This window comes from Eleutherodactylus coqui, chromosome 6 (genome assembly GCF_035609145.1).
Source record: "Eleutherodactylus coqui strain aEleCoq1 chromosome 6, aEleCoq1.hap1, whole genome shotgun sequence".
NCBI lineage: Eukaryota > Metazoa > Chordata > Amphibia > Anura > Eleutherodactylidae > Eleutherodactylus > Eleutherodactylus coqui.
Genome location: NC_089842.1, coordinates 195,866,936 through 195,887,758, shown reverse-complemented (window position 1 = coordinate 195,887,758; position 20,823 = coordinate 195,866,936). Strand labels below are relative to the sequence as shown.

The 20,823-nt window shown below is 44.5% G+C and overlaps 1 protein-coding gene across 1 annotated transcript in view; it reads left to right on the top strand.

Annotated features, from left to right (window-relative positions):
- The window catches only part of SCFD1 (sec1 family domain containing 1), a 104,764-nt gene that overhangs the window by 68,356 nt on the left and 15,585 nt on the right, over positions 1-20,823 (top strand). Inside the window, exons 15-16 of the mRNA XM_066608574.1 lie at positions 2,327-2,423; positions 17,654-17,724. Coding sequence (XP_066464671.1) covers positions 2,327-2,423; positions 17,654-17,724 — 168 coding nt within the window. The remainder of the gene's footprint in view (positions 1-2,326; positions 2,424-17,653; positions 17,725-20,823) is intronic.

The following is a 20,823-nucleotide window of genomic DNA, read 5'->3' as shown; positions in this document are numbered from 1 at the left end:
ATTAAAGGGGCTCTAGATTTCTTAATAAATGGTAAAGAGTAACTGCACTTTTTCAAAACTTTTGACATGTCAGTGACATGTCTAACAGAATCACAGGGAATACAATCCCCTTCATCTAGCTAGAACTACTCTGCACAGTCACCAGTAATATCAAAATGTCACAGATAAGTCTGTTTTCTATATAAAACATAACTTTTAATTCATGCATTAAAGGGGTTGTCCCGCAAAAGCAAGTGGGTCTATACACTTCTGTATGGCCATATTAATGCACTTTGTAATGTACATTGTGCATTAATTATGAGCCATACAGAAGTTATCAAAAGTTATTCACTTACCTGTTCCGTTGCTGGCGTCCTCGTCTCCATGGTTGCCGTCTAATTTTCGCCATCTAATGGCCAAATTAGACGCGCTTGCGCAGTCCGGGTCTTCTCCTTTTCTCAATGGGGCTCCGTGTAGCTCTGTGTAGCTCCGCCCCGTCATGTGCCAATTACAGCCAATCAGGAGGCTGGAATCGGCAATGGACCGCACAGAAGCCCTGCGGTCCATGGAGGGAGAAGATGCCGGCGGCCATCTTCAGCAGGTAAGTAAGAAGTCACCGGAGCGCGGGGATTCAGGTAAGCGCTGTCCGGTGTTCTTTTTTTAACCCCTGCATCGGGGTTGTCTCGCGCCGAACGGGGTGGGGGGGTTGGAAAAAAAAAAAACCGTTTCCGCGCGGGACAACCCCTTTAAGCATTCAGAAAAAAAAACTTGCACCCTGTTGTGCTCTTTATTGCATGTTCATGATGATAAAGCTGGGTAACCAACCTGAAAAGGACAACTGTGCACAGAAACATGTCCTAAATAGCCCTATTTCTCCCTAGTTAAGCTATAGTATATCTAGGTTTGGTTTATTGTATTTGGATGAAACCATCTTTGATACAAGGACATCGATCGAGCATTGTTCTTAGCGAGTATCTCCCCGCTCGGGAGAAAAGGTTCGGCTGCCAGCGCGGGTGACAAGTGAGTTGCGGCAGTGAGCAGGAGGGAGAGAGGGAGAGAGAGATCTTCCCTCCGTTCCTACCCGCTCTCCCTCGCAGCTCCCCGCCCTCCACCGGCAGCCGAATCTTTGCTCCCGAGCGGGCAGGTACTCGCTAAGGGCAATGCTCGATTGAGCAATTGCCCTTAGCGAGTATACTCGCTCATCTCTAGTTACTTGCTCTGCCCCTGATCATATGATGGTGATGTCATCAATGGCCCTTCATCCCAAGTGAGTGAGTTACATGCTCCTCCCCCCGATCACATGACAATGACGTCATCAAAAATCCTGTAAGCACTAGGCTAGGTGTTCCTTAGAATTCAATCGAAACTGAGGCTGCAGCGGTTGTGGGGGATGGAATACTAATGATAGCCTACAGTAGCCGTGTGTTTACAGGACCTGTCATGATGTCACTGTCATGTGATCAGTCACCTGTGGGAGGGGTCTGGGTCACATGACCATTGGGTGATCAGTGTGTGCAGGACTCTGCTGTTCTGGTTTTCATCCCTCTTGTAGGAAGAATGTATGTAGCAGAGCTGTATGAGATGTACATGTAGCAGTGCTTTGTGTGTGACGTGCATGTAGCAGAGCTATGTGGCTCATAGCACCACCAGAAACACTGGTACTATAATTTCCTAATAATTACTAGTCTATATAATAAAGACTCCAGGTGTTGTTCTGGCACCATATGGGCATCATTAGTCTATGTTGACATTGTATGACAGATTTTGGACGGAACGAACAGCGCCAGACGGACCCCATTGACTATAATAGGGTCTGCTTGCTTTCCGCCCAAGCTTTTGGATGACTAAAAAAGTGCATGAAGCGTTTTCTTCAGGTACTTTCAGCCGGATTTCTGACAGAACCTCCAGCTGAAGATTCCAACGCAGATGTGAAACCGGCCTAATAAATGCAAATAAGTCCAAGATGTTAGCCTGCCTCATTCATGAATTCGATAATGATGAAACTGATCTAACACTACATGCAGCATGACGTTCATTAAGACCCTATGCCGAAATATAAACTGCCCAAAAAAAAAAATACTCCCCTACCGCTGGCATTCCGGTCCTTGCGCTGGTCTTCGTCACTGCTGCAGGCTGCCTTGTCCTTCTTCAAGCCGACAGAGCAGTTCTTTCTGGAAGCCAGGAAGCTAATGCTCTGATTGGTTAATCCAGCGCCGGCTTATTTTCAGGGAAACCCAGTATGTTGTTTCTTGATCCTTCAGTTTTTATAAATGTCATAAGCATTGATAAATATTATACTAATTCACTTCATACGCATATAATAAATACTGTTTCTCCCACATTTTAGGCTCGGAAGTTGGATGTGTATTTTGAATATGAAGAGAAGTTGATGAGCAAATCTACTCTGGATAAATCTCTTCTAGACATTATTTCTGATCCGGATGGTGAGGTGGTTTTTTTGGGTTTTTTTTTTTTTAATTTATTTAGTGAATTTTTTTTTTTTTTTTTTCGGCCCAATGTCAATGAATAGGTTAACCTGCCATCTTAGTAGGTGTTATGTGCCACTAGCTTTGTTTTCCTTCCTAATCCTCACTCTTCTCTTCAGGTCTTGGCTTTGAAGCCAGCACACTCAACACCTCATTGATTTCACATGTCTCTGGCCTCACAGCATGCCCTAAGAAAGCTGCTGGCAGAGAGTATACACATCTCTGTAGATGGCACTGTTCTTTTAAGCCAACGTCATCTGTGTGTATTTTAGTCCCAATGGCTCTTTACATACTCTATATACTTTCTCTACAAGACCTCAGGTATACTTTGGGATCTGCAGAAATTTGGTGGTTATAGAGCTGTCAGAAAATGTTGATTTTATTTATAAAAGTAATGTAGCACCTTGTTTCTAAGTGGCACTTTTGATATTCGCCACTGGAATAAGGGTGGTTTCACGTCTGCATCGGAGGTTCCATTGCAGATCCGGCTGAGAATACGGGACGAAAAAGACAGCAGGCAGGACTTTCTTATGTCCGAAAGCTGGGCGAAAAGCGGGTGGACCCCATCATAGTCAATGGGGTGTGCCCATCAATGTTTGGTTTCATCTGTGGACTGAAGCATTCGGATGCTGGGTTTCCCCTTTCCTGCTCCCCGAACGGAACAGAAAAGCGGAATCCCCAGCTCAATTGTGAAACCACCCTTACTGTAGTGTAATATTTAACACTGTCACAAGCCACCCAATCTCCCTAAGGCTGGGTTCACACAGTGCTGATTTGCCACGTACATTCCGTGCAGGATTTTGCATCGGCAAATCCGCCTGTGGACGCTAATCCCAGGATTGGCCAGCGATATGGACGAGATTTATCAAAAATCTCGACCACGCGGGACAGGCAATCCATCACGACAAAGCCAGCATTAGCCGGCTCTGCGGCACGGATTCCCGGGCTGCAGTATGTCTATTTCTTTTTTTTTTTTTTTTTTTTTCCCATCCATTGCAGCCATAGAGAGAAGCGAGACCGCTATGGAAAAGCATGCGGCCAAGCCGCTTCAAAACCCGCGGCTAGAGCCACTGGTTTTGAAGCTGCGGTTTCCCGGTGGAAATTTCACGTTTTTTTGCTGCGGCAAAACCGTGAGATTTCCGCTGAGAATACGTCCTGTGGGAACCCAGCCTAAGTCTTGAACTCAGCTATAAGTAGTTACTCTTGTACTACTCTACTTCTCTTCTACCCGTTGATGATGCATTTACAACCCCATCCACAAGTATTGTACTGTAAGTTGGTGCGGAATCTGTGCAGTAAATTGGTGGACTTATCATGAGCCACAAAATCTGGAGGTACCTTGTGTTCAGAGCCCGAACATTCTAGGCTGGTATACGAAGGAACTTATCATACAGAGGGCAATGGACATTTTACATAATCATTGACACTTGGTTGATAACGCATAACTTTTTCATTATACAGAAACAAATCTCCAATTACATAATTCCTTGTTAAAAAAAAGGGAAAATAGGCTGCAGTAACAAAACACTTTGTACTTAACCTTTTAATACCCCCCTACCAGTGGTCACCCACCAGTCTTTGCTGCAGCCATATAGTATCCTATCGACTTCACCGACCTCACGAAGGCATCCTTCACATGGGTGACAGTCACGCGATTTTCACGCGTTACTACAATGCTACAAATCGCGTGTATGTGAAGCCCATGCTTTCCTATGGCTTCCTTCACATATGCATGTTTTTTTAGCATGCGACATTGCAAGTCAAAAACCTTGCGGGTTTCGCGATATGCACACGACTTGCGAGGTTTTTGTAGTCCATGTTTCCCTGTGGAGTCTTACTCTCTGTTGCATCGCTTGAAAACACGATTTTCCTGCAGTGCAATGCAACTTTGACAGTAGCTACTAAGCCTTAGCTGCAGGGTAAAAAAAAAATAAAAAAAACATCACCTAAGAGGCGCTGTTATCTCCGGAGTGGGTCTCCCCTGAAGCTCCCCGACACTTGCTGAAGTCTTCTGTCAGCTCTTCCTGGATTGGAGGATCAAAATCCCCACCTCCCAGGAAGGGCTGGCTGTGATTGGCTGCGCGCTGAGCCACGGAGCTCGTCAACCAATCAGAGGCAGTCCTTCCAGGAGTCAGGGATTTTTCAATTCCCAGCCAGAAGAGATAATGAAGAACAATGCCGGGGATCTGGAAGAAATTGCAGTGGAGCCGGACAGCGCTTCTAGGGTGATGTTTTTTTTTTGTTTTTTTTTTTCCTCCTGCAGCTTGGGCTTATTTTTAGGGTAGGGCTTATATTTTAAGCTCACCTCCCCAAAAATCCTTGCAAGTGATGCTACAAAGTCGCGTCACATTGTCGCACCACTTGTGACTTTCTAGCGCCAGAAAATCGAAGTATCAACACAAGAAAACGCAGAGATATCGCATAGACCACCGATGCGATATCGCTGCAATTTTCTTATGGTGATGTCGCGTCGCCCCCCGTGTGAAAAAAGGCCTAATGCAGTCTGTAATTGGCTGCTGTGGTCTTAAATCGAGTCGATGTTGTATCACTGCAGCTAAGTAAACAAATACTGAGGATTTTGAGAGGTAATTTCTGTGCTTTGTTTTTTTTTTTTAAATCTTGACACATTTAGTTTATTTAAAAACTATTTTAAGGCTCCTTTGTGCATACAGATCAGTTTGCTTTTACAGCTGGTAATGTGTAAAATTATATTTAAAAATGTAATGATTCACTTGTATGATTGAGTAAGATGGGTGTTGACGGCGATCTGCTTCAATGCATCGGAAGGGGGTTTGTTTTATCAGAATACTGTTAAGAATCTATTGTTATGTTGCAAATAATCTGGTGTATGTTTAATAACTGGTCTCTATTAGAGATGAGCAAGCACCAAAGTGCTCGTTACTCGGCTGTACATAAATGTATCCCATTGCAGTGCCCTGGACAGCAGAGCTAACGTCAGATTAAATGCAGGTGGGCTTCGGCCCAAACTGCATGCCCCAACCTGACTGGGCTTTTTAATTCATAGACACAGGCAGGTACAACTCCCTATTGTGAAGTCCCTGTGGACCGACAGCATGGGTGGGTGCCAGGAAGCCACCGGCGGTACATAAATATATCCCATTGCATTGCCCATCACAGCTGAGGTAATGTCATGTTTAATGCAGGTGGGCTTCGGCCCACACTGCATGCCCCAGTCAGACTGGGGTTCTTTAGAAGTAGACACATGCAGTTACAACTCCCTGTGGACCCACAGCATGGGTGGCTCCCTGGAACCCACTGGCGGTACATAAATATATCCCATTGCAGTGCCCAGCACAGCTGATGTAACGTCAGCTTTAATGCAGGTGGGCAAAAAATTAATTGGATTACACTGTAGGGGAGGGCCCCAAAAATTGGTGTACCAACAGTACTAATGTACCTCAGAAAAATTGCCCATGCCCAACCAAGAGGGCAGGTGAAACCCATTAATAGCTTTGGTTAATGGGGCTTAATTTGTAACTGGGCCTGGAGGCAGCCCAGTTAAAATAAAAATTGGTTCAGGCGCAAGTTTCAACGCTTTAATGAGCATTGAAACATATAAAAATTGTTTACAAAAATTATATGACTGAGCCTTGTGGGCCTAAGAAAAATTGCCCGTTCGGCGTGATTACGTCAGGTTTCAGGAGGAGGAGGAGGAATATTATACACAGATTAATGAAGCTAAAAGGTCCCCGTTTTTGATGGTGATAGAGAACGATGTTTCCATCCGCGGGTGCAGCCTACTGTTTCCGAGCGCAAAGCGTCTGCCTTTATGCTTTGCAGGGAACTTCTCAAGAGGCATAGCAGAGGAATGGTGACGCTAATGATTGCAGCATCGCCGCTCACCATCTGGGTAGACTCCTCAAAGTTTCCAAGGACCTGGCAGATGTCTGCCAACCAGGCCCACTCTTCTGTAAAGAATTGAGGAGGCGGACTCCCACTGCGCCGCCCATGTTGGAGTTGGTATTCCACTATAGCTCTACGCTGCTCATAGAGCCTGGCCAACATGTGGAGCGTAGAGTTCCACCGTGTGGGCACGTCGCACAGCAGTCGGTGCACTGGCAGATTAAACCGATGTTGCAGGGTGGCAGCGTCCGTGTGGGACTTGCGGAAATGTGCGCAGAGTCGGCGCACCTTTCCGAGCAGGTCTGACAAGCGTGGGTAGCTTTTCAGAAAGCGCTGAACCACCAAATTAAAGACGTGGGCCAGGCATGGCACGTGCGTGAGGCTGCCGAGCTGCAGAGCCGCCACCAGGTTACGGCCGTTGTCACACAAGACCATGCCCGGTTGGAGGCTCAGCGGCGCAAGCCAGCGGTCGGTCTGTCTCCTCTGTCAGACCCTGCAGCAGTTCGTGGGCCGTGTGCCTCTTTCCTCCTAAGCTGAGTAGTTTCAGCACGGCCTGCTGACGCTTGCCCACCGCTGTGCTGCCGTGCCGCGCGACACCGACTGCTGGCGACGTGCTGCTGCTGACACATCTTGATTGCGAGACAGAGGTTGCGTAGGAGGAGGAGGAGGGTGGTTAAGTGGAGGAAGCATACACCGCCGCAGATACCACCACCGAGCTGGGGCCTGCAATTCTGGGGGTGGGTAGGACGTGAGCGGTCCCAGGCTCTGACTCTGTCCCAGCCTCCACTAAATTCAGCCAATGTGCCGTCAGGGAGATATAGTGGCCCTGCCCGCCTGTGCTTGTCCACGTGTCCGTTGTTAAGTGGACCTTGGCAGTAGCCGCGTTGGTGAGGGCGCGTACAATGTTGCGGGAGACGTGGTCGTGCAGGGCTGGGACAGCACATTGGGAAAAGTAGTGGCGACTGGGAACTGAGTAGCGCGGGGCCGCGGCCGCCATCATACCTTTGAAAGCCTCCGTTTCCACAACCCTATACGGCAGCATCTCCAGGCTGATAAATTTGGCTATGTGCACGTTTAACGCTTGAGCGTGTGGGTACGTGGCGGCGTACTTGCACTTGCGCTCCAACACTTGCGCTAGCGACGGCTGCACGGTGCGCTGAGAGACATTGGTGGATGGGGCCGAGGTAAGCGGAGTTGAGGGTGTGGGTACAGGCCAGGAGACGGTCATGCTGTGTCCTGAGAGGGGGGTTGGATCTCAGTGGCAGGTTGGGGCACAGGGGGAGAGGCAGCGGTGCAAACCGGAGGCGGTGAACGGCCTTCGTCCCACCTTGTGGGGTGCTTGGCCATCATATGTCTGCGCATGCTGGTGGTGGTGAGGCTGGTGGTGGTGGCTCCCCGGCTGATCTTGGCGTGACAAAGGTTGCACACCACTGTTCGTCGGTCGTCTGCACTCTCAGTGAAAAACTGCCAGACCTTTGAGCACCTCGGCCTCTGCAGGGTGGCATGGCGCGCGGGGGCGCTTTGGGAAACAGTTGGTGGGTTATTCGGTCTGGCCCTGCCTCTACCCCTGGCCACCGCACTGCCTCTTCCAACCTGCCCTGCTGCTGCACTTGCCTCCCCCTCTGAAGACCTGTCCTCAGTAGGCGTAGCAAACCAGGTGGGGTCAGTCACCTCATCGTCCTGCTGCTCTTCCTCCGAATCCTCTGAGCGCTCCTCCCTCGGACTTACTCCAATTACTACTACCTGAGTGATAGACAACTGTGTCTCATCGTCATCGTCCTCCTCACCCACTGAAAGCTCTTGAGACAGTTGCCGGACGTCCCCAGCCTCATCCCCCAGACCCCGGGAACTTTCCAAAGGTTGGGCATCGGTCACGACAAACTCCTCCGGTGGGAAAGGAACCATTGCTGGCCATTCTGGGCAGGGGCCTGGGAACAGTTCCTGGGAGTCTGCCTGCTCCTCAGAATGTGTCATTGTAATGGAGTGATGAGGCTGGGAGGAAGGAGGAGCAGCAGCCAGAGGATTCAGAGTTGCAGCAGTGGACGGCGCAGAATTCTGGGTGGTCGATAGATTGCTGGATGCACTTTCTGCCATCCATGACAGGACCTGCTCACACTGCTCATTTTCTAATAAAGGTCTACCGCGTGGACCCATTAATTGTGAGATGAATGTGGGGACGCCAGAAACGTGCCTCTCTCCTAATCCCGCAGCAGTCGGCTGCGATACACCTGGATCAGGAGCTCGGCCTGTGCCTCCGCGTCCACGTCCTCTAGGCCTACCCCTACCCCTCAGCATGCTGTATTACCAGTAGTGCAGAAACAGAACGCTGTAATTAAATGTGCCGCTTATTGGCCTGTGGTTGGAGGCTGACTTCCCTTACGGAACGCACAGCAGAGCCAGGAAACAATTTTGCGCACGCCTGTAGTGAGACGTAGGTGCGTATGACTGAGCTACTGGAATTCACAGCGCAGAAGCAGTCAAGTGGCCAAAGGCCAGTAGTAGGCCTTAAGTATTTTGCTTCTATTTTTTTAAAATGCTGAGCTGATACAGCAGACAGATACTGTAGGCAGCGTATAATATTATATTATCATCCCTCTGGCGGGATGACGGCGGTGATATAACAGAGACAGCAGACCCAGGAAACAATTTTGCGCAAGCCTGCTGTAACGCTTAGCTGCGTATTAATTAGGACTACTACCCCCAGCAGACACGCAGTAAACTGAAGACGGTCACAGGCAGCCCAAAAATAGAATTTTTCCCCAATTTTTTTGAATAAGCCCACTGCCTATATAGCCTGGATATCTTTCCCTGCCTCACCAGTACTGGCCCTATACTCTGTACAATGACTGCAGACTGAGGACGCAATGCTCTGCACGCCCGATATACAAAAAAAAAAAATTGTGCAACACTGCTAAAAGCAGCCTCAACAGTACTGCACACGGTCAGATGTGGCACTAAGAAGGACCGTTGGGGTTCTTGAAGCCTAAAATCACTCCTAACGCTCTCCCTGTAGCAGCTCCGGCATCAGCAGCACTTTCCCTGATCTCTGTCAGAATGCATCTGTGGCGAGCCGCGGGAGGGGCGATTTTTATACTCGGGTGACACCTGATCTCGCCAGCCACTCACTGCAGGGGGGTGGTATAGGGCTTGAACGTCGCAGGGGGAAGTTGTAATGCCTTCCCTGTCTCTCTATTGGCCAGAAAAGCGCGCTAACGTCTCAGAGATGAAAGTGAAAGTAACTCGAACATCGCGTGGTGCTCGCCTCTAGTAACGAGCATCTCGAACACGCTAATACTCGAACGAGTATCAAGCTCGGACGAGTACGTTCGCTCATCTCTAGTCTCTATTAAAGGGTTTACCAGGATAACTGGGGCAACTTATGTTTTCAACATTTAAATAAAGAGCTTGGGATGGAATTTTGGTATAGGCACAAAATCTATAGACTTGAGCAGGTAATAAATTTCACTTAAAGGGCTTGAACCAGGTCTGAACCTGTAGAGGTTGTAGCGGCCCAGATTGGCAATGCAGGCACAGCTCCCATTGAATTAAATAACTGTTGATGGTCAGGGGTCCTGAGTATAGGTCATTAATTGTTCAGATGCGGACTAAGGAGTTTGGTTTGCCCAGACACAATATTTTTAGATATTTTCAACTGAGGCATACTTTGGTAGTACATGCAAAGTGTTCTATATTTACGTTGCAAGATTTTATTATTTTGGAATGTTTCTTGGATTTACATTGCAAAAAGAAAACTTTAGCCTTTTTTTAATGAATAAACTATGTGAGGGGCATAAATTTAGTTGATATGAGAGCTGACGTAAGGATATAGGAGTCAATTCACAGGAAAATTGGGATAGAATATTTCAGAACATAACTAATATCACTTATAGTGCATTTTGGAACACAACACATTGGTTTATTATTTATAGGTTACACTATACTACTCAATTTTTAAATAAGATCTGTTAAAAACAATCAGATACGTGTCCATCTATGTTCTCAAGCTTCGGCTGATCTGATCCTATTCTTTTCAGTATGTCTAAAACTTCCTATATATTAGAAGCAGGCCAAAAACTAATGGCCCATTTACACGCAACAATTATTCCTCAAAATCCGTTCAACCAATGGCATATAAGCGATAATTATATTGTTGCATGTAAACGCTGACATCGTTCATTCTTCAGCTAAACAATGATTTTAAGGTGAGCTTAAAATCCATCGTTCAGCCGGAGAGAGATAACAGGGACCGCATGCTGTGTTTTGCACGGAAGTCGGAGATTACGTTGTATTCTGCCGACAGCCCATGCATGAACAATGAAGCTGTGTGCAGATCTCAGACCACACACTGTGCTCGGCAAACAGCTCCTGGAGTCCCTTTTATGTGGAGATGAAGCTGATAAAGTGTTAATAGTAGAGATGAGCGAACCTACTCGTTTCGAGTAATTACTCGATCGAGCACCGCGATTTTCGAGTACTTCCGTACTCGGGTGAAAAGATTCGGGGGGAGGCATGGCAGAGCGGGGGGTAGCAGCGGGGAGCTCAAACCCCCCACTCGCCCACGGCGCCCCCCGAATCTTTTCGCCCAAGTACGGAAGTACTCAAAAATCGCGGCGCTCGGGCGAAAAAGGGGCGTGGCCGAGTACGCTCGCTCATCTCTAGTTAATAGACATTGGTGTCTATTAACACTTCATGCAAAACGATCACTAAAACTGTCAATCTTTCAATTGTTTTAAAGATTGTGTTTGCTGGTAAATGGGCATTAACTGAAGTATATCAGATGGAGGTCCTTTGTTCCTTTTCATTTTGTTTAATAGGTGATGAATGCTATAGTAACACCAACAAACCAGAGCACTGCCGGTATTTTGTTGTTAAAGGGATTGATTCCCAGACTCAATAATTATCACCTCATTTATTGATTGTTGTTGGTCCCATTGTCCCTAAATTCTCCTTACTGCACCCCCCAGCGAGGAAGGCCTGCAATGGAGCCATGGCCAAGCATGAACACTGCTGCTCCATTCGTTTTAATGGGACTGCTGGAGATAGCCGAGTGTTTGCACTCTGCTGTCTCTTGAAGTCCCATAGAGTTGAATGGAGGAGCAGTAAGCATTGCTGACTGCCGCTCGATTCAACCTCCATCTCATTGCATAAGGTGTAGTGAAAAGAAAAGGGGAACGTGGGACCTCCTTTTTGGAGATTGGTGGGGATCTTAATCTTGTAAATACATGGTAAATAACATGCTTTTTAAGGAGAAGAGAATTTCTACCAAGAAAAACTTGCAAATATTTTTTAACTCGTGGAACTCGCATGCTAGGTTCCCTGTCTAGGACTAAAGGAGGATAATATTTTGGTAATTATTTGTTTTTGTCAATTTTTTTTCTTCTCTATTGTTTGTGAGAGAGAGGTTGAGCAGGGTGTTGGTCTATACTATACATAGTGATGTAATGTGTTTTGGGGAAATTTGTTCAAGATTAATACAAAAACGATAGACACTTTGTGTTATTATGTCCTAAAAACCTCAGAACAATTGCCTTGTATAAATATCATAGTAACCAATATACAGTGAATTTAGGTTGCTGTTAGTAACATCGTCACTTTTTATATTGGACTGTTTTATACACACAGACTATATTTTCCTCTATTTCTGTGTTGTAACAATTTGTGGTCCAGTTTTTTTCCCCTTTCCCCAGGGAACAACATTCTTATTCAGCGCTCAATGTCAGAAAAAAGGGAGAAAATGTTCTGATGTTAGTAAATGTACTCTGTGGAGTTTGTCTAGATAAGATCAGCAACCTAATCATAATATTCAACTTCTACGTATGTTGCCATTTAATTATGGGTGAAGTACCTACTTCATTTAAGAAAAAAACTACACAAACAGCAAAGGGAAATATAAAACTGTTCAAAATAGAAGAAAATATAACATGCAAGCAACGCTGTTTAAAATGTCATCCTTGTGGCAACACTTTGCGAGTTCCTTCCAAAGTACCGTAACTCTTTTAGAAGTTCTATAACTGGCACCAGTCATTGAGAAGATGGGCTACGGCTTCTAAGAATTAATTTCCCTAGGCGGTTACCTCTTGCTTGTACACATTTGTTCAGTGAACTGAAAAATTCTGCATTAATTGTAAACGTTTATTCTTCACCTGTTGGCTTTTACCTATTTATCCTATGTGGCTTCTGATTGATTGTATATCCTTCTTAGTCACTGCCTTATCATGTGCATTTCAACTGGCTAATATTTGTTTTATGACACAAAGTTTGAAAAAAGGTCAAAATGCTTTTCAGATTAACAGACCAATCTAAATGCATCATTCTTGTGTAGCAAAGGACCATAGTCTGACTGGATAATGTGACTCAATAGTAGCTGCTAGTTATTACCATTTTGGGAATCCAAGTACAGATAACCAATTTGGGCTAAGTCTGACTATTATGCTTAGGCTTCTATTTTCCTGTTCGGTCATCGGAGCAGGAAAACTTAAAAACAGATCTTTCCTATAACTGAAGCGAACAGACAGACTCCATTGGCTATAGTGGGGTCATCCGCTTTCTGCCATGCCCTTAAACATTTTCAACATCATTCTGTACTATTTTGGCCAGGATTTAGGGATGTGAACAAAGCCTCATTCTCTATTTTAGATATAGTCTAAGTACAGTCATAAAAGCAATTCAATTCAATTAAAGGAGACCTGTTCTGTTTATCTGGATACAAGGCCCTCAGGGTTATTTTCTTTGGTGAGACCAATGTATTTTAGTCCAACACTGGTCAGCAGTCTTTTAAAGGTATTATTAATGTTTCTCCTGTTCTTTCTCCAAAATTAGCATAGAGACAACTCCTCCCCCTGCAAATGGCTTCCAGCATGGACTCCCTGCATGATCACGCAGGAGAAGTGGCTTGATAAAGGCCAATTATTGGCCAAAACGTTGCCTGATACTTCCTCCATGGAATAATAAAGTATTGACTTTTTTGCAATTAACAACTATTCGCACCAGTTTATGCTGCCACACTCATTTATATTTGATCATACGGAGGTTGACAGTTCACAACCTGTTCGTGGCTGTTGCATTTTTTTAATATTAAATGTGGTTCCTTCCTTGCGGGAGTTTTTGCCATATTTTGAGTGCTTCGGACCTACATATCTCTACATGTAGTGACAGTAGTCACTGGCAGAGCTGTTTAGGGTCTGCTAGGATCCTGCAGCTCCACCTTGTTGAGGCCCCCTGGGCGACCATGTGATCGCTGGGTCTAGCAGTGGAACTAACACCTCCGCTATCTCTTTTTTTTTTTTTTTGTACATTGTCCTCCAGGACCTCAGCTGTGTCTGACAGCCAAGAACCCGACCTGCTCCTGCTTCATTGCAGGAGCATAATCTTTAATCCTACGTCGTACTTTTGCTATCGGCTGGTATTAAAGCCCAAGACCAAGCACGGTAAATTTTACTATGTTTGGTCCTTAAGGGGTTAAAAGTTCTTCAATAAACTATAAGGTACATCGAGTGGTCCTATTAAAAATACAACTCAACCTGCAAAAAAACAAGCACTTGTACAGCTACATCAACAGAAAAGATAAAAAAATTCATGGCGTTCGGAATGCGAGTATGAAAACGTTACAGCAAAAGCATCCAAACTGGCTGCAGCACTGGGGGGAGAAAGACTTAGAATGTTTACCAATTACAATTCATTACAGTGTTTTAGCTTCTCGTAATCAGACTTTTCAATTCCAGGTCCTGCTGGTCTTGAGCTTCCGAGCACTGCTACCCTTCTGTTAGTATTACACTTCCATAATCATTTCTGAGCTTATTACTCTGGACATTTGTCAAGGAAGTGTTAAGCTTTATTAGGTGAGAGAGATTAACACATGCTTTATAAATTGGATCCAGGGATCAGAGCTCCTCGGTACTACAGGCATATATTCGGGTGCCTTTAGAAGACTGAGGATGCTTCGAAGCAATTACCTACTTACAAAACAAGTGAACATGTGAGCCTACTGGGAGCAGTATGCTGTATTCTTGTTAGCATGGCGCAGCACATTGTAACGACCCAAAGTACTTCACAGTGATGAGTAGTTTATAGCTATATGTTATTTATAGCCATTAGTTCACATGTTAATGTCGGGCGCACAGATTGGCAATGCAGAAATTTTCACATGTAACTACAAATGTCTGCAATGGACTGTAATGATGTTGGGTTAGTAGATTTTCTACACTACTGGAAGTTAAAATGATTCTACCTTTTATTGTAAAGGTACATGTACTTTGCATATGTCTAGCAAAGGTGGTCATACATGTTAGATAGCTGTTGGCCAACACACATGCTATCTGCTGCACAGGCGTGTGTTCAGAATGAAGGAGAAGAAAGTTGCTGTCTGAGAACAAAAGGATTGGGTAATTGAAATCCTACTTTAGGGTCCTTATCTCCCCTGCCATATGCTGACAAAGGTCAGTCAAGAGACCCCCTATACAAATTAGATCACATGTATCAAACTCAAACCCCGTGGTCCAAATCTCGCCTTTCATGTGATTTTATGTGACCCTCATTGAGGTCCAGACGCAGAAGGACCGACTCTCCACTTTCCCTGGGGGACCTAGCCAGTGCTTGGCAGAGGAATTGGATCCAGTACAGGGAGCGGGTGCCATCTTGGATTCTGAGCTCTGGAGAGCACCTCCACACTACTCTGTTCAACAACTCGAAAGTGGTGGCCCAGCTCTGACAACTCTCTACCCAGGCACCCTAGCCACTCCATGGTAGGACACATTGTGCTAAAGAGTCAGAATGGGAGAAACACCATTATAGTGTATAGAGCTCTGTAGCTATATTACATTTTAGGGCTCAATCACACGGCCATATGCAGTTTCGGTCCGTGAAATGTGCAGTGTTTTCAAAGACCAAAACTGCGTATTTGGACCTTCTTGCGTTGTTTTTTTTTTTTACACACACATTCACTGTGCTTTACACATGCGCTTAAAAAAAAAATGTAAAAAAAAAGTCAGATTTCTCCTGCCTTTTATGCAGAAACATGCTGTGAATACTCATGGTTTACGCATATTAATGCGATCCGATTTACTTCAATAGGAAATTTTGGTCTGTAATACGGACCAAATTGGAACATACTGTGACGTATTTCACATGCGTAAAATGCACATGTGAGAAACATGTCTAAAAACCCCAATGCAAATCAGTGGGGATTAGGCTGTCCACATTATGCCTGCAAAATGTACACTGAGCGCATATACACCTGTGTGGATGAGCCCTTTTAAACAGCCCATTGAAGGCAACCATAATGCTGATGTGGCCCTCAGTGAAAATGAGTTTGACACCCCCTGCGTTAGACGATAAACCACACCCACGAAAATTGGCAGCTTTAACTAATACACAACTAATGTGTATGGCCATCCTAAAAATGTGTCTGGCTAACTTCAGCAGGTCTCCCAAACAACTCGGCCCTCAACACCTATGAAAATTATTCCTTTCTTCATTTGTGAATGCTGAAGGAAAAAAGAGAGGTGGAGCAACCCCATGGTGGAATTTTGTGGCCGGCTAGGGACAGATGTTCATAATATATATGTTAACCTACCTATAGGTAGGTGCTGCCAGCCAGTCCAAACCTGTATGTAATGGCTCATGCAAAGTATGAGAAGTAGCTAAAAATGTGGCACAAAACACGACTCCAAAATGAAGGGACAAGGTTGAAGAGAAAATTATATCTTTTTATTGGATAAAGTTTTTTAGAACCAGCAGAAAAAGGCATTTTGAGAGGCGCAGCCTCTTCTTCAGTTAAGCTGGGATAGAACCCAACAGGCTACTGGTTGGATTCTCAGTTGTGCCTATTAGCTGACATGGTGGAACACCGCCAGTGGGGGAATCAATAGTGCCAGAGGAACAGGAGCTTCTCCGCTAGGAAAGAGTTGGATCTGTAGCTTAGGAAATAAACAGGGGTGTTCCACCGTGTTGCCAAATAGGCACAACTAAGGATCTGTCTGTGTGTAACTAGATCTGGCCATGTCAATCAGAGCAAACCCATCATAATTTTGATTGATGGCTGAATGTAGAGCACTGAAAATAGTGCCCAATAAATAAATCTTTATATTGCGAGGCGTTTATACTGTGTCACACAACTACTTTTAACCCATTGAGTGGCACGCCCGGAAATTTTCCGGGACGAGCTCCACTGCTCATAGCAACATAGCCCGGAAGATTTCCGGGCTATGTATCACTATGGGAGCTGCAGAGCACAATGCCACAAGCTGTGACACTGTGCTCTGCCTGCACAGACCCACAGAGAACAAAGCAAGGCCTTTGAAAAACCAGCAGAAGATATTGCCGATATGTCGGCACTCTCCTGCTTTGTTTACAGGTTGCCATAGAGACCATCGGCTTGTCAGAAGCAAGCTGATGGTCTCTGTGGCAGGGAGAGCTGGTTGTTAGCTGTCAGAGGACAGCTAGGTACTAGCTCTTACAGCAGAGATCAGAGAAAACCTCCGATCTCTGCTGTGTTAACCCTTTACATGCTGCAGTCTATGTGACTGCAGCATGTAAAGGGCTGTCACTGCAGCATGTAAAGGGCTGTCACCATCCGACCTGCGGAATGTGATCAGGGGTCCTGATGGGTCACTGTGGAAGTCCCCTAAAGGGACAAAAAAAAATAAAAAAAAAAAAAAAGTTAAAAAATTATAAAAACACTTGTCTCCCTTTACTTTGTAAAAAAATCAAAAATACAATCACACATGTGGTATCCGTGCGTCGTAATGACCCAGAGAAGGAAGTTAATGCATTATTTAAACCCTTAATGACATGGCCCCTTTTTTTCTTTTTGCCCCATTTCTTTTTTTCCTCCCCCCTGTTTAAAAAATCACAACTTGTCCCGCAAAAAACAAGCCCTCATATGGCCATGTCAATGGAAAAATGAAAAAGTTATGGCTCTTGAGACGCAACTGCAAAATTAGTTGAAATTCAATGATTAGACCATTTTAAAAAACCTGCCCTGGTGGGCACGACAGGGTGGTAGGAAACCCGCCACTCAAGGGGTTAATGCATCTTGGAACTTTTGTAAAGTTTTATTTTTTTTTCCTACTCTTTTGTCAGTCGGAGCAACCTTAACTAGTTAATAGAACTGTAAGCAGCATTCTTAAACTAACACGTGTCCTTACCTCGCCAGCTGCTGACATGCAGGGAATCATTTACACCATGTTTACTTTTACACCTTTTGAAACGTTATGTCCGGATTAGAGTTAATTTATTATTCCATTGACTTGTGATTATGCAACAAGTAGTTTCTTTTTATTAAATATTTTTTACATTTTGGTATGTTTCCTGCTGTTTATTTGTAGCTGGAACGCCAGAAGACAAGATGCGGTTGTTTCTTATCTATTACATCACGTCTGCGCAGCCCCCGTCTGAGGTACCGACAACTGCTATATTTTGATGAGTAAAAAGAAATTTCCATTGGTTTTCTGAATGAAATGTAATGAAGTATTTAGACATCTTAGGTAAGGAAATGTGGCTGCTGAGAGAAATGTTAAAAGGATTTAGCTCATCCTCTGAATGTCTTCTGTTATGTCTACTCACAGGAGCCAGAGAACTTAAAGACTTTGTCAGAGTTAATTTTTTTTTTAATTCATGCTTGCAATGCCTGAAAATACTAAAACATCTTAGGGCTCATTCAGATCAGTGTTCGATTCTAGCTGGAACCCCTTTCACTGAATTTAATTGAAAACCAGAATGAAATAGCACTGCTATCTGGAAACTGAATGCACTCCATTTCAGTTAATGAGGTGTGTTCAGTTCCATCATATGACAGTTCTATTTGGTCAGAGGGTGCCGTTTTCTTACACTCATAATGGAGCAGGAAAACTGAATCCTTTAATGCTAGTCTAAATATACTCTTTAAAGGGGTATTTCGTCAATGGGGCAACTTCTTTTCAGTTAGGTCTGACAGTTGGGACCGTCATCTATCCCGAGAATGGGGGACCTGTGTATCTGCTATTTAATAGTTCGCAATTCATTCTCTCATTTCACTAGTGTAATGGCGAATGGGCTATTTTACCGCTACACTACAGAAGTGTGAGAAGGTATTATGAACTGTGAAATAGGGGGTACACGAGTTCCCCATTCTTCAGATTGGTGGAGGTCCCAGCAGTTGTACACCCACTAATCTATCAGTTTTCACCCATCTGGTGGATAGGTGAAAACGGAAAAAATGCCCCATCCCCGGAATACCCCCTTAACTCCTCCTGTCTCCCCCATGGCTCCGTTCTCGACATCGGGTCTCTGTTGACAGGCTGCAGTTAGTCTATTCATGGGATGTTAGTCTGACGCTACTGATCACAGATCTCAGCGTTTGAACACTGAGGTCTGTGATGTATTGTATCGGTACTGCAGTCTGTAAACAGCGTCGCAAGAGCTGCGGTGCTGGAACTGCTGGGGATCCAGGGGTGGTGAGTATAGAATGCTTTATTATGTTTTCTCTCCTTCTCCGACTCCCATATGGGCTCTAATTAGATTCAGCTTCTTGTACTGTGGATGAATCATGTCGGTGGTCCCCACCACTCACTGTCAATCAAGTCTGATGCCACCCACTGACACATTCACAGCATTGGGAGCTGAATCTAAGAAGAGCACATACAAGGGAATGAAGGCAAGTATGAGCGCAAAAAAGATCTGATTAGAGTCAGCGGGGAAGCAGCTGCAATGCTATGCAGCCAACTCCACTGACATGACAGGCCCTCTTTAGGGTGCGTTCACACGTTGCGGATGTGCTGCCGTCTTGTTGTGGAATTTCCAAAGTGGATCCGCAGCAAAACCTTAGGTGAGAGTTACAGTACAGTTACAGCAGGGAATCTGCAGCGTTGGTTTTCCTCTACATGTTAACAGGATTTGCTTTATTCACACTAATTTTAATATTAAACGTTTCCACCATAGTTTTTCTACAGCGTTTCCACAATGTGTGAACACACCTGTAAAACTTAAGTTTTTTAAATTTAATAATTTCAATTACATTTTAAAATTTCAATTATTTTTTTGTGCTGCTTGAGTTTAACCATGTATCTATATTATATCTGATATTCTGTATTGTTTAAATTGATGTAGATGCATTTCCAAACAATTAAAAATGGTAATGCATAAACTGCAGCTGTTAACACTGCCGGTGTGGTTCTGTTACATATTTTTAGAAGAAAAAAAGACAGATCCATTCCATATTGTTGGGATACTTTTTTTAAAAAAACAATCTGCTATTTCCATAATGATTCATCTTAAAAAAAAAAAAAAAAAATTGCCTAATGTGTATATAGAGGTCTCTTGACTTTCCCCTGACAGCAGATGTTGAAGAAAGAAGGATTGGACATGTTCAAGTTCAGCATGCCTTATCCTTTGTTCTTACCGGTGATCGGCTGCCGCCAGAGGTGTTTAGCAGCAGCTTATTATTCCCCTCCACTGAAAACACAATAGCTGTTGGATGAATGAGGTGTATGGCCCTTAAATGGATTTTTCCATTTTGACTATTCATTGCCAAGATGGGAAACCACTGCCATGCCTGACGGCCATCGGGCTACAGCCTAAAAAAGAGCCAAGCTCTATTTCTGTAGGTCTCACTGAAGTGAATAGGAGATACGGAAACGGCATAGCACAACATGCTACGCTGTTTCCAAAACTCTCCAAGTTACAGAAACTGCAAAGCACGCTGTGTTACGCTGTTTCCATAGCTCCCATTCACTCCTCTTCAATGACCGCTACGGAAACAGGGCTTGGCTCTTTCCAATAGGTGGTCGGAACAGAGCGGTGGGTTTTCCCATCTCTGCCATAAAAAAGCAAAATGGGAACCGCTTTAAAGCGTAAAAGAGTAACTAATCAGAGATAAGTAAAAAGTTGAAAAGTTAAAATAAAATACAACACAATGCAAGACGATCTGAAGTAAACTCAAATAATAGTCAACTAAGTGATAGAACTGCCCGTTGTTGTTTTCATCCAGCATATCCTGTATTTAAGTGGAATGTCTGAGCGATGTATTTTAATAAGCTCGGTGCATTCTTCTGTCTTAGCCTTACAAACATCCTTTGTGCAACTAAGAATGACTATTTTTTATTTACTAGTTGTACTTTAAAGGAAATCCTATGGTCTCTCCAAGAAGAGAAAGCCTTTCTGTCTCTCACACATGGACGCTGTTTTGTTAATAAGACAGAAAAAGTAGACGGTCTGATTCTGAATGAAGGAATTTGGTGGACAAAATTCCTGTAGTCATACATGCACATATATATTATATATATTCGAGAGCTAGAGCCATGGTAATGATTGTTGAATCTCTGTTTTGTGGATGGCTTTAAAACAATTCTATTGATCATGATGATGAGTTGTGCGCAGTAATTCATTCCAGCATACACTCATCCTGCTGGTTGTGGAGTTTCAGTGTTCGTTTCATACTCTTAGGCCTCATGCCCACGGGGAAAATCAGATCCGCTGCAGATTCTCAATGTAGAATCTGCAGCGGGTCCCTCCTGCCCCG